At 41.4% G+C, this 14,326-nt stretch overlaps 1 protein-coding gene across 1 annotated transcript in view; it reads right to left on the bottom strand.

Moving 5' to 3' along the window:
- Nucleotides 1-4: 4 nt before the first annotated feature.
- Nucleotides 5-14,326, bottom strand: part of LOC146562207 (transmembrane protein 132D) — a 29,316-nt gene continuing 14,994 nt past the window's right edge. Inside the window, exons 4-9 of the mRNA XM_085293771.1 lie at nucleotides 8,860-9,052; nucleotides 6,847-6,990; nucleotides 3,514-3,719; nucleotides 2,982-3,246; nucleotides 2,618-2,809; nucleotides 5-2,530 (exon numbers count right to left, since the gene is read on the bottom strand). Coding sequence (XP_085149897.1) covers nucleotides 1,217-2,530; nucleotides 2,618-2,809; nucleotides 2,982-3,246; nucleotides 3,514-3,719; nucleotides 6,847-6,990; nucleotides 8,860-9,052 — 2,314 coding nt within the window. The 3' untranslated portion in view covers nucleotides 5-1,216. The remainder of the gene's footprint in view (nucleotides 2,531-2,617; nucleotides 2,810-2,981; nucleotides 3,247-3,513; nucleotides 3,720-6,846; nucleotides 6,991-8,859; nucleotides 9,053-14,326) is intronic.

Genomic DNA, 14,326 nt, shown 5'->3' with positions numbered 1-14,326 from the left:
ATCTAAAAAATTATCACGTTTCTCTTTATCAGACTTTTCCAAATGAAGTCCAAGATTTTTCCAGGTTATGCTACCCCTTTCTGTTTTTTATGCTGAAATAACTGTGTTACACAAAGAGAATGAACCAGTATAACTTTGTTTAAAGGATAGAATGGCACAAAAGTCCTTTTGTTTGCTGTTACAAAGGTTGATTATGATATCGTACTGCACCAGCGTAAGCACCGTAACAAAAACCTATCAAATCAAGGACTGCATTAGTTCAGGCAGGCCACAAAGACGAGCTCGGCCACGATCCCAGCATGGCAGTGAGTCCCAGCGCTAGCCTACTTCAGCTGTCTGCTCAGTTGATGGTCTTCTATACAGCCAATTGACAAATCCCATATAGGAAGCACTGTTTAAGCTGCTTGCTGCACACCTTCAAGTCGCTTTGCAAATGACCTTCACCCCAGCTCCTGTGTGTCTTTCTTCTTCCTGATGTGTTTTTTCTGTGTTGGGTCTCGATGCTGCTCTCCCCACCTCATGCTGTCCACATATCCACGTAGAAATCTGTGAGGGGTCCCGAAACAGAGCTACGTTTCGAATGTAAAGTACTGCAGATGGAGATAATCTTAATCTCTGAATTAAGCAAAGAAAAAACTGCAGTAGATGACCAACTCAAGTGGCTGGTGCTTAACATAGAAAATCAATTAATAGGCAATATTGAAGATCAGTCTGTTTTAATGTTAAAAAAGCAACTGAAAATTAACCCAACTTAAAATTACAAATACATCTTTTATGCTGCATAATAGAAAACACTCCTTTTGGTTCTTATTATTTTAATCAAAGCCATATGTCTACTGAAATCAGTGTCAGATTATGCTGATATAGGATATATTTTCAATTTGGAGACACTTTCTCTGGGTGTCTTTGTACTGTATGCATCAGCGTGTGAGTGCAACAATTTAGAAGTAGATATCCACATGCAGCTTTAATATTTGGTGGCTTTGTGTGAAAAGGGAGTCCGTCTGAATTGGCCGTCTCAAACACGATCACACACATCTAACTCTCCAATATTAACAATAATATACAGTACATGTAAAAGGCCTTGATAGGTAATGAAATGTAGAGGAGGGCAATTCCAAAATCATAAATTCTCGAGAGTTTTCAGAGTTGACAAAGGCATTGAGGTGATCAAAGCCACATCTGCTGTACATGTGAGGTCTGATCAGGTTCTCTATTATAACTGGTCCCCAGGCTCTGTGATGGGCACTTGAGGTTCCTCCCCACAGCTGTCCTCCTTTCCAACCCAATGGATGCCATGGCCGTTCTCTCTGGGTGGGAGATGTGGTGAATGCTGGCGCTCTAGTGTGGAGAAGGTTGTGAACTGGACTCTCTTTCTCTTGCTGGTGGGCGAGTGGAGGGACTCTGTGGGCATCGGTTTGCCTCTGAGGGAGCCTACGCAACTGAGGGGAGAATCTGTGACGGAGGCCAGACAACTGGGCCTCCTGGAAAGAGAGCCAGTCTTATCAGGCCCAATGTCTATCACAGTGGTTGTAGTTTGGGAGTCTTGCTGGACCGGGCTGCCCGGCACGCTCATCACCAGCTCAGCATCTGTGCCCAGCCATACCCAGTCGTGCCTGTGGCCTGTGGATTCCTGGCCGTGAGAGGGCGGTTTCTTGTGCCTGAACTTAACAACATATGAGACACAGTTTACCAGAAAAACCAGGATGGCCAGGCAAAAGACACCCAACAAAGCATACATGCCAATCTCTAAGTCTGTTAGAGGCCTGTTTGCCAAAACTTCTTCACCACCAACTTCTATTTCTGTCGTCCCCTGCCCAGGGGTCTCCACCTTGGTGGGGAAGTTGTTGGAGTTTACCAGATTCCTGGGAACTTTCACCGTGCTGGTGAAGCTAACGCTGCTCATATCCTCCACTATCATGTTGTCTGACCCGTATCCTTTGCTGTTCTCACCAGGGCTGCTCATTAGGCTGACATTAGCCACAGTAGTAGGACTACCAGGACTTCCTGAATTACTGGTCTTACCCACTCCTCCGAGGCTACCGCTGGTTATCAGGGTTCTTTCTGTAGATTTAATAGTGGTCGTGATCTTCTGTATGGCGCTTTCTTCTCTGTCTAAGTTTGACATGCGTGGTGAAGCATCCTGGGATGGCTTTCTCTGCTTCCTCTGACGCTCCACTTCTTCCCCATCGTTCCCATAGTCAGTTTCCTTGTTGCTAACAGTACTGCTGTCGAATATTCCATCTGATCGCTTAGTGTTCGCTTGAAATTTGACCTTGAGGGTGCCGTTGCCTACTGCAAAAGTACTTTTGCGTTTGGACTTCTGACAGGCCTCACAGATGGACATCTCTACTCTGACCAAGACTCCCTCGCCCTCTCCTTCTGCCGCCACAGCTGGTGGCGTGCCCTGCACCGACACCACTCCCTGATCTAGAGAGGTCACCGTCACACGGAAAAAGGATTGATCATAAATGTCAAGAGGTGTCTGATTGCCATCACTGAATTGTATCCAGGCACTGACCAAAGCTTCCTAAGAGAACAAAGAAATTGTAAAAAGATTGTACTTTGATCTTTGAATCTAAAATCTTTACATTTAAAAAATGATAAAGGATGTTACCTGTTTGGGACTCTGTAGCACCTCCTGTGTGGTTGTGGTAGCCAGTATGGCCCTGTTGCTTCCTGCACTGAGCTGTAATGTCATGGAGAGCCCTGTAACCAGCTGAACCCCCAGCTCTGTGATGGTCACTTTGTCATCCACAACTCTGATAGTTGTTTTAGCCAAGATGGCATCAGATAGTGGAGAAAACACCTGTCAACATCAGGTAAAGTCACCTTTTTTAGGCTGCTTCAGATTTGATCTCATTTTTAACTCTTTGCCTCAGACAGAAACGGTTCAATTCAGAAAAAGAGTTACTCTGTGAAAAGGCAGCAAGTTAGAGCTGGCTCACAAGACTAATCCAAAGAGTATTCCAGTTTATTACCTGGATGGCAGTGGTCCCAAAGTCTTTCCCCGACAGCACTCTTCCTGCCTGTAGCCTTGCCACTCGAGTGTCCTCCACCTTCATGAAGTATCGAACCAACCTTGTGACATCCACCTGCCAATCAGACCCCAGGAAATAGGCCTTTGGATCCCGGGGGTCTTCTTGCTCTGCCATGAAATGGGTTAGCACCCTCACAAGGGCATGCTGAAACTGCAGCATACAGCCCTTCCCCTTCCGATCGTCTTCATCACTGTTCCAGCCAGTTCTGGGACATGAGCACAAAAACATACGGGCAGGTCAGGCCTATCAAACAGTACATGCTTTCACCTCTATATCAATCACTCAGCCCTGTCTGTCTCTTTATTTGATTGGATCACACTGAATTATTGCAGTGCATTACATAATGGAATCTAACCTCTAAATCCTCGGAGAGATATGATTTAAATTTGTATGAATAAAAAAAATGCCCCTGGAAATCACACCTACTGTAGAAATTAAGCAAAGGGATTTTGTGTTGTTAGTGGTTTCCTACCTTTTTGAGGTGAGGATGGGTACCCTCCAGCTTTTGATCTGGCTCAGCTCTGTGTCTGACACCTCAATCTGGAGAGGAAGCCGGGGCATCCACACATTCAGTTCGAGCTGAGCACTCAGGTAGCTGTAGGTGAAGTTTACCGTCATCTTTATCTTCCCCTTAACCTCTTTTCCATTTACGAAAACATAGTCACACCTGTCGGACACCTGGAGAGGTAACGATAACATGGAAACAGTCCGCCGGCACGTGAGCATCTTATCGTTTTTTGTCTAAGATGATTATGTAAACAATCTACATCAAACTCGGGATTAAACTTGCTAATGAAAGCGATATTCTTCCTACCAATGACAAAAAATAATCAAGTATTCTCATGAAAGTCACCATTTTAACACATCGGCCATTCCTGCAACAACAAATAGCCGTGAAGCAGTTTTGCACTGGATGTGTCACCGCAGTAATGTCAGCTGGCTTTAATAAACTACTGTGATGATCACCGGTGTGAGGCGTTGGGAAGAGGCAGCATTGCAGTTTTATGTTAATCGAAATATCATGTAGTCCACGCTGAGCATCAGTCCTTCACAACCAAGTGCATTCATTACAACAGAATTTCAAAGGTGACCTTTGCAAGTTTGGGCAGCTGCTTCAGCATCATTTTGCGTCACGTCAGGAGGTTTCACTTGGTCGTCTTTGGCCAATACAATAATTAACAAATCACTGAACTCTAGTGACTGAAAACACCCAGGGGAATAAAAGGAAATACACTGACATTGACAGATGGCTAAAGGATGACTACATATATAAGTTACATCTCGAAGCGGTGTGGACCCAAGACGTACGAGATGTGCTGTCACCGGGTCGTGCAATTTTTAGTTGTTTTTTTTTTTAAGAGTATCCTGTGTCATCATTGCATCTCGGAACTGCATCCCGTGGATATGGAACATCTTTAGAATAACCCCATCACTCATCATGTCAGCCCTGCTGCTAACTCGGATGTAGTTTCTGCTTTTATACCTAACAGTGTATTTCTAAGAAGTGGCACAAAACCTTTCAAATAGATGTCAGGGAAAAAATTTCCATGCAAAAACAGAACAACAGACAAGGGCTCATTTATTTTCAGTGCACTTGTGTTGAATCTTCATGTATTTAATTCAGTGTGTGGGAAGTCAGCTGGTCAGCCATGATTTAAGGCAATTTGCTAATTTTCTACTGTGTTAGAGGAGCACTTTCCAGGACCTCCACCGTCTGCTGTGTTCAAATAATATTCCGAAGAATAAGTTAAAAGGGAATGCCATTTTGAATGTGCCATCCGCCAACTCATTCCAGTCATAATCTCATTCTTTGTCCAAGAATATCCCTCACCATTTTCGGTATCGCAAAGATATTTATGTTAAAATGGGATTTGGCTTTCATCACTGGGTACAGTATTACAGACAGGCAGAAATTAAAAATGCTGAAATGCGCGCTTCAGTGACACAACTCTGCACATGCACATAGAGAGTTTTACTGAATGTGCACAATTAAAATATCAAGTAAATATCATGTAATATCATGTAAATTTTTTGGTTAAACTGCTGTATCACCTAATAAAAAGTTCTGGTTAATAACACGTGCTCAAAAATAAAGGAAAACTTTGAAAACACATCAGATCTCAATGGGACAAAAATCATGCTGGATATCTATACTGATACAGACTGGGTAATGTGTTAGGAACGAAATGCAAATCAAAATGATCAGCCTACAAAGAGCTGGATTCAAAGGCACCCTGAAACTCAAAGTGAAAAAATAATGCGGAAGTCTAGTCCATTTTGCTGAATTTTCATTGCAACAGCTCAAAATGGTACTCAGTAGTTTCTGTGGCCCCCACATACATGTATGCATGCTTGACAACATCGTGTTCCTGACATGGCAGACGGTGCCCTGTGGAATCTCCTCCCAGATCTAGACCAGGATGTCACTGAGGTTGTGGACAGTCTGAGGTGCAATCTGGTGGTGTTGGATGGACAGAAACATAAAGTCCCAGAGGAGTTCTGTTGGATTTAGGTCAAGCGAGCATGGGGGCTTGTTAGTAGTATCTATTCCTTTGTCCTCCAGGAACTGCCCGCATACGTCACCACATGAGGCCGGATAATGTTGTACACCAGGAGGAGCCCAGAATCCAATGCACCAGCATAGCACCAAAGCAGCTGAAACTGATTCACAACCCCCTCTGATACTTAACTGACCAAATCAAAATGTTAAAATGTTAAATGCTCAGATGTAAATCCTTCATACCTTATTTCCATATTTTTCTCTGTATCATTTCTACACATTTGGGAATCGCTTCCACCAAAGAGGGAGTTGTTTTTTTTGTTTGGGTTTTTTTTTCCAGGTCACGTGAGCTATAAATTCCAGATAAATCCTTCCCCATCTATCACTAGCAGATTTGATCTTCAGGCAAAATAGACGAGAAAATATATCTGAGTCAAGCTGTTAGACTAAGAAGATTAAAGGGAATATTTGTGACTGAATCTGCTATCTGGTCAGCAAACATACAACATGGCTATAGTCAAGGTTGAAAAAGAATATTTTAGTCCACAGTCGTCCTCTTGACTGTTCCACATAATTCTGTTTTTCTATAACCCGCACAAATCTGTGCTTGATACAGGTACACTTACTGCCCGTGACCTCGTCATACTGCAAGTGCATTTATTTATTAGCTGGGACAGCTTCCGTTGGATAAACTTACAAAATTCAATTGCGCCAGAGAACTGGAGCCCACTGCATGGCTATTTCTTTTTTAATCTTGGGTAAATATATCAAGAGCCTTTGACCTCGAAGGCTAGGCACCTGACTTTCAATTTCATCCATAAACAATTTCTGCAGTCAGTCGTGCTCACTTATACAGGATAAAAGGGACAAGTCGCGGGATGGAAGCACAGTGGTAGATTGAGAGGTCATGTTGTGAGCAATTTAGCACAGTAGCTGTTCATTGTCGGGGAGATTGATGGGAAATGTTGTCAAAGTCTCACTAATAGTTTGTTTTACCATGTGGAAAAGAGGGAGAGAGTAAAAGTGACTTTGGAGCAACGTCTTTGTGTTCAGCTGTCCTTCCCTTGACACATAAAACTAACCTTGTCCATGAGTATTACAAAGAAACTACTCAACTTTCTTATGCCTCTCAACATTAGGACAGGGAAGCAAGGTCCAAATATGAAGCACTTTATTGTTGTTGATGGACATACCACTGAAGTTCACATCCTTTGTTCTGTCATTGTTCTTGGAACGTTTAAAACCAAAGGGACGGGGAATTTGTTCATTGTAAAGTAAGTCATAAGGGGGACGTGCAAATCCTACCTTGAGAACGTCTTCATCAGTGGAGCTACAGTCTGTGTAATCAGACACATCCGTGACTACTCCATCTTCCTCCACAGCTACCGTCCTCACAGGCATCACCACCTTCTTTCCCGTCAGCACAGCGGTGTTCAGAATCTCCGTGTCCTGCAGAGAGAGCAAAGAGAAATGAGTTTCATATTCCAGTTCAGTTTTAGAGTTTACGTGGTAGTGCTAGTGTCACAGTGACAAAGATTTTTAATTTATTTATTTTTTTAATAAGAGTGGCATGGGATGCAGTTAGAGGAGGTAGACAGGAGACACGGGCGATGAAGCGTGACTCAGCGACTCAGCAGCAGTGGCGAGGTAAGAAGGCCAATCCGCCTTTGGGAAGCAAGTGGGGGAGTAGAGTTAAGGCTGGGTGATGGCCCGGTCACCACATAGAAGTAAGAGCTAATCTTGGATTTTTTACTGCACAGGCATGTCCCTCAAAGGGATGCTGTATCACTTCACACATGGGAAAATACCCAGAAACATGGACTAAAAATAGTCTTTATCACACACAGAGCCTGCCTGCGATGCACGGTGCATTGTTAATTATAAATGTCACGGAAATAAGAGCGCTCATCCGCTTCTGGACGAGTTGGTGGTTCGATTCCTGGCTCCTTTTGTCTCATTGTCTTTTGGCATAGATTGGTTGGGTTAGGGCCTTGTTTGATCAATAGCTTCCCTTGGTCTTTGAGTACCTGTTAGGTGACTAAGAGGTGAGCTCTAAAGCACTTTATTCCACAAATGAAGGCTATTTGCGTAACACTATAAATGTGAGGTGCCTTGTTAAAATAAATTGATAGTTATTTGTAGGAATCCTTGGATAATCAAAGCATGAAAATGAAGCAGATGGGTAAGTGTCGTTCTCTATGAAAAAAAAGAAAAAAACAACAGAAAACAGACTGCTTTAAATGAAGCTGAATTAATCGAATATTATAAGCTGAAGTGCCGTGCAGTTCTGTGAATGAACAAATCAAATATAAAGAGACATTTGGCCACTCCAAGTATGAAAATGAAGCAGATGGAAACTTGTCCCCTCGAGAGTAAAACCGCTTTAAATTAGGCAGAAATAAATAAACGTGCAACTGAAAACTCTGATGTGAAGGTAGTATCAGTGAAGCTTTTTTCTTTCCTCCCCCCTCCTATAGAAGTAGTGAGCAGCAGCACTAGCTGAAGTTCATGGAGCAAGGCCAAGAGTGATCAGTCAGCGCTAATGTCCCCTTGAGCCAACCATCAAATCTCCTCCTGTTTGGCCTGAGGTCAGCTTCTAATCCACCAGCGAGATGAGCCATGTCAAATTTACAAATCGGGATACTGTAGCTTTTCCACATAGCTTTGAGCACTTCAGCACCTTTAAGATGGAAATGAAGCATATAGCCTGCATAATCTTACTAAAGCCTTCATTAAAAGTATAGCAATTATCTTTTATTTGTATAAATTACATATTTCAATTATATGTAGTCGAACAAATGTGAAAGTTATCTCTCAAAACACTGTTTTAGTTAGGAGCTGGCCCCGGTGACAGATAACTCAGATTCAGCACGGCAATTAAATGTGCTATAATGTTTCTCATTGAGTAGAGGAGATTATATCACGGGTTAATAATAGAGGTAGCACAATAAAAGAGGCCTGCGGCACCAAAATAGAAGCACATGAAGCAGCTGTTAGCAGGAGAGAATGACCACATAATGCACGCTAGAACAGAGCAGAACAACACAGAGGAGACATCAGCTAGTTGACAGTCAACAACACAAGGTCACAGTCTGCTCAAAATAGAAGCCATTTACTAAACAGTCCAAAGCATATCCAGCCTTCTGTGTATGCAAACCAGACAGGAACAGATCAGAGCAAAGTGCATTTTATGATATTTTCATGCACCGACGCTCAAAGGATGCAATCTTAGCATTATTGGAAACTCTGCTGTTGGCAACATCGATCCTGGTGTTTTACTCTGATTAGGTGTGACAGGAGAGATGACAGCTAACTCACCATTATGAGAGGAGCTAGGCCGACAAAGTCTCTCTGAGTGGTATAGATCCTCATGGCTCCTTCGGTCTTGACTCCGTTTTTGGATGTGGATGGTAGCTCCAGCTTCCATATGATTACCTGGCTGTCGAGAGGGCTGCTCAATTCTTCAACTTCAAAATCAATTTGAAGTACCTCCAACAAACTGCTTTCAAGCCTGAGTGGTAAGCAAAGAGCTGTGTTAATTTGACAGATGAAACATGCATTATATACACGTGAAATCACACCTGCTTTATAATTTCAGTACAACACATCTTGTGTTAAAACGAAGATAATCAGACTCTTGTTAGCGCAGCTTCATGTTGCCTCGAGTGCTCTTCGGTTCAAGCAATAATGTAGCTTTTAATGTTTCTAAAGAGACCTGTGTATCTGAGGTTAAGTGATTAAACACAGCACAAAAGTTTACTGATCCAAAACCAGGATTACCGAGAAACAAAAAGATGTGTAGGCACACTCTGCACTTTCAGTTCAATTCAGTTTTATGTATGTAACACAAAAAAACAAACACAAGTGCCTCAAGGTGCTTTATACTGTAAAATAAAGACCCTGTTAGAGAGAAAACTCTGAAAACTGGGGCCAAGGCAATGGTGGGAAGGAAAAGCTCTCTTTCAACAGGAAGTAACCTCAGGCAGACCCAAGCTTAACCCTTTATTGACCATGGGCCCACCAGTGGGCCCATTTTACAGGTAAATTTGAAGGGCCGGTCAATAAAGGGTTTGAAGGGGCACCCTTGACCTGGACTGGAGATGAGGGGAAAGAGAACAGAAAAGGGAAGGCAGTGAGAAATGGGACGTAAATATGTTCTGTAGTTTGTCTATTACATGCTATGGGTCACATTTACTAAAGCGCTGCCTCAGTGCAAAGTGGGTTTTGGCATAAAACAGTAGTGTCAGTGTTTGCAAAGACAGTGCAGTGATAATATTATGTGTACGAGGTGGCAACTAAGAGAATTTTGCAACTGACCCCCTTCCTTTCTCAGAATAGAAAATTTTTAAATCAAGCGCTCTGATAGATTTACTAACGTTTGCGACATGCAATTTACTGCTAATTGCTAATTGCTACTGCTAATTGCTAGCACTAATTGCGCTGATATTTAACACAGAAAATGAGCATGTCCTATTTTTTTCACTTGATTTTTAAATAAACTGTGTTTAATTCAATTCACTCTTATTTATATAGCGCCAACAATAACAACAATAAAGAAAATTGTGCTCTTTTTCACTAGGAAAAAAAACCCCCACACAGACATATGAGCACTATTTGGCAATTGTGCTTACATGCTTTTTCAACCAATTTAGGGAACTTGGCCCTACAGTGAGTCTACAGCAACGCTTTCCGCTCCAAAAGGCCAAAGCACAGCAAGGCTTCAGACAAAAATCAGCATGTTATCATACTAACAGACTCACATATTTAGTTCTTCATCCATTTCCTGAATGTCTGCATAAAAACTTCAATCTCAGTCTTTTCAGTGATTTTTGCGTTTTTCTGTTCCTTCATGATTTATAAAGTTATAGATGCTAGTTTCAGCTGTCTCCTCATTCACAAGGCACAACAGCAGAATCACAGTCTCCAGCTATTGCACTGTATAGTAACTGAAGCCTGTGTATTATTGTTGTATTTTTGTAGGCTCTCTAATTTACATCACAAAATGCCTTGAGGCGACTCCTGTCGTATGAATTTAGTCTTTAATTTAAACTATCAAGTAAAAACCTAACATCATTATTATTATTACTATTATTTTAATTAATTAATTCGTTGATTTTTTTTTAAGGAAATTTCAATTCAAAGTGAGTTTGCTTTTTTCAGTACGAGGAAGAAGTAGAAGCAGTTGAGACTGAGCCTGGAGTTTTGGAGATATTCATCTTAAAATTCATAGTGACATGTTACGAATTTGGCCCCATGGATAGAAGTGTAGAAAAAAAAATTTCAGAGTGCGATGTGATCCTAGTGTTTGTGACAAGACACAGTCCTTTTTTTTAGCCGTGGAGTGGGCTTTGCATCTCTAGGCTTCTTCACAAGCTAAACTAGAAAAGAACAGAGCTGAATTTCTCTTTGCTGACACTCCCCTCGGGTTGCTGGTCGCGCTAAATTGGTGTAGAATAAAAGGTGGTCTGAGGACAGCGGCATCCTGAATACAAAACAAAGTATGAGCCTGTGTAACTTATAATAGCCTCTCAGTGATGACAGCTGCAAGAGAGCTTCCTAGCCACGGATTCAAATTTCTGCCATGGTCGTGTTGTAGTTAGTACCCTGGGTTTATTTGCGGGCATTGTATGGAGCTGCAGAAAAGATGTATTGCTGGACAAAAACGCAATAAGCATAAGCACATGGGCGTTATCAGTCTCACTGCATCTGTGTGTCCATGTTATAAATCTGTGTCTGACTCGTGTGGAGGCACAGCATGAAAATGACCTCTAAAAAGGCTGCACACCAGCCGCCTTTTGTTGCTCTGGAGTAACAACAGGAGAAACTGAAAGTAGTTTTTTATTATTCCTTCATTAAGTTCCAAGCGCAGCAACAAGGCACACAAAAAGCTGTCTCTGTTTGGTTCTCTCAGTCATAGCTGCCATCATTAGGAGCTAGACAGAGATTGAGTGTAATTTAATCATTTTAGGCTATCGCTCAAAGACCCAGGAATAAGATAATCGCATTCTGGTCAACTGTCAAAACAAGATATGTTTAATTCAGATAAACATGCCTATGTGGTATGAAGTCGGTATTCACCGTATTAACACACATATCCAACAATATATGGGGGATGTTTTTATGTGTGTGTTATGTAAATAACACACACATAAATAACACCCCCTGTAATTTATTGTGGAGCTTACAGGGAATGGATGCTTCAGCATCTTGTTTACGGATGGCAGTCTGCCTGAGAATAGCAGTACTTAAATATTAAGATCCACACCAAGCCCTTTGCAACTGAGGATAAAAATAAATAAATAAAGCTTAAATGTATAAATACAGCAAATACTTTTGGTGTTTGCTAAAGCCAGCTAAGCAAAAAGTCAGAGAAGTCCCCATAGTGGTGTGACAGTAGACGCTCCCAGCAGGGGTTCCGTTAGTTTCATGACATTTTAGAGAGGATTAGCAAAAAGACTGGGTAAATAAATATTTTAACCCATAAAGAAGTTGTAATAAACAATGTCACAATCCACGGCAAATGGGGAAAACAACATAATGAGGTCAAACCTATAATGACAATAAATTCAGTGTTGTCTCTCAGATTACGGCAAGCTGTCTAATGTTGTATGAAATCTGACAAAGCAATCTTCCACAAAAGCACGCTTAGCTTTACCATTTTTGAATGAAACTCTATAGTGGGTCTAAAAAAAAAAAAAAAAAAAATATATATATATATATATATATATATATATATATATATTCACACACAGATCAAAATCTTGTTTCACAAACATCTCTTTAAAATTCCTCTAGAGGCAGAATCTAACTCTTACAGTTGACATTTTAAATCTAAAGTGTATATGTTGAGCTGGAAGAGTTCTGCAGGCACCTGCATACGTCTTTCACCACCATGCAAAACATTTATTCAATAGAAATAAATAAATAACTAAAGCATCCAGATTCTCTTTCCGTGCCATTCTTCGTATAATGCCATTTGTATTAGGGCACATGGTAATGCACAAAGGCCTATAAATCATGCCCACTGTATTCTAAGCCTATTTTCAGTGCTTTATTCATTTCTGATTGAATTTTCTGATTTCCCATGGGCCCCACCCTGACCGTTTCAGGTTAACCTATGAGTCACTACATTTTAAACATCTTGGAATGACCCTTGCCATCCAGAGGTTAACACCTGTGCTGCCTGTAACGGAAATGTTTCCGGTAATTGGATGAAAGGTATTTTATGCGCTCCAAAAGAATTGCAAGAAAACCAGTCATCCTCTGCTTTTGAGTCTGAATAAAAAGCTTTTTAGCTTTTAGTAACAACATAGTCTTTGTTACTATGTTGTCATTTTGATTCAGAAAGCTGCTAGCATAGCCCTAATGGGCTTTTGCCTATATAATTTAATAATAATACAAATCTCAATATGATAATTGTCTCCGAACGAAGTCAATGCTTTATTTAATTATGATACAATTTTGAGATTTCCCATGGGCCCCCAGACTGTGGCGCTGTCAAAGGTATTAGTTGAGGAAATGTAGGCAGGTCAGCAACAAACTTTACTGGAATTTTCTGAAACAAACTAGCGTGTGAAGAGACCCGAGGGCTGTGCAATTAGCCTGAATTAGTGTTAAATGGTACAGAAAATGGTGAGTGCTGGCACCAGATGATCCATCACAAACATGGACGGTGTAGAGCTGCATATATCACACTAGAGCAAACTCCAAGCCCGTGGATATCAAGTGCACTCTTGCTAACTTTTCTGCAGCCCAGAAGTGCCACGAGAAAATAATGTTCCACTGCGCTATTTTTTTTTTCCATCCAGCGTTTGTGTCTATTGGTGCAGCCATAACCACAAAGGAAACCTGGCAAACCTTGCCCCCATCGATAAGCCACAGGTGGATCTGACTGTCATCGTGATTGCATTTTCCATCAAATTCATGTGTTGCTTGTGGTGTTTAAGACTGTTTTAGCCTTATTCTTTCAGCTGCAACCCTGGTGGGGTAAACGCTCTGGGGACTAAGTAAAGAACAAGTATTAATAAAAAACAATTCCAACTGGTTACTACACTTTGCAAATCTTCTGTAAAGGTCATCGAGTTGTCTACTAGGCTTTAGTTGTCTGCTTTAGGATTAGGTCGTCAAATGAAGGCCAATGAAATCGCCTGGAATTGTTTGCTGCCAGCAGAGAAAAACGAAGCATTGAATATTTGTGTTTGTCAGGAAAACTGAAAGGCTTTACATGATTTCTAAAAATCAGAGTCTCTATCGCTTCTCATCCACCAAGCTCCAAGGGATCATCTAGGAATGGTGATGCTGGACAATTAGAGATGCAGTTTAAATGACCCGTCTTTCACAGTATTTGGGACTCATTAAGTTACAGCCAAAATTGTAAAGTGTTTCCTGAGATTGCCTCGATGAAGAGTTGACTCACTTCATGGCACAGCCCTCAGTATAACACCGTAATATAGGAAACAAAACAGAGACAGAAACAGAGGCTGCGCAGTCAAACTGTCACTTAAGGACCCAAAAAATCACTTTAGTATGCAATTAATACCTGATAACCACACATTACAAATAGGTAGTGTAGATTTTAACACATCCCTGTGGCAACTCCACTGTTGGCAGTAGCAAAAAGGTACAGTAATAAGCAAACCTGAGTGACAGACCATGGCATAACATTTTTCCCCTGCGTTGCCTTGTCCTTTAAAAAACAAGACGGAAAAAAAAACAGGTGTCTTTTAATCTCAGGAGGCACGGGCCACGCTTATCAGACTTAACTCTTAATTGTACTCAGCTCATT

Source organism: Mchenga conophoros, linkage group LG12, assembly GCF_057382185.1.
Source record: "Mchenga conophoros isolate Kocher_MC1m ecotype Shallow Benthic linkage group LG12, M_conophoros_male_GT1.1, whole genome shotgun sequence".
Lineage (NCBI taxonomy): Eukaryota > Metazoa > Chordata > Actinopteri > Cichliformes > Cichlidae > Mchenga > Mchenga conophoros.
The sequence above is the reverse complement of the archived record's forward strand: the minus strand, read 5'-3'. Positions and strand labels throughout refer to the sequence as shown.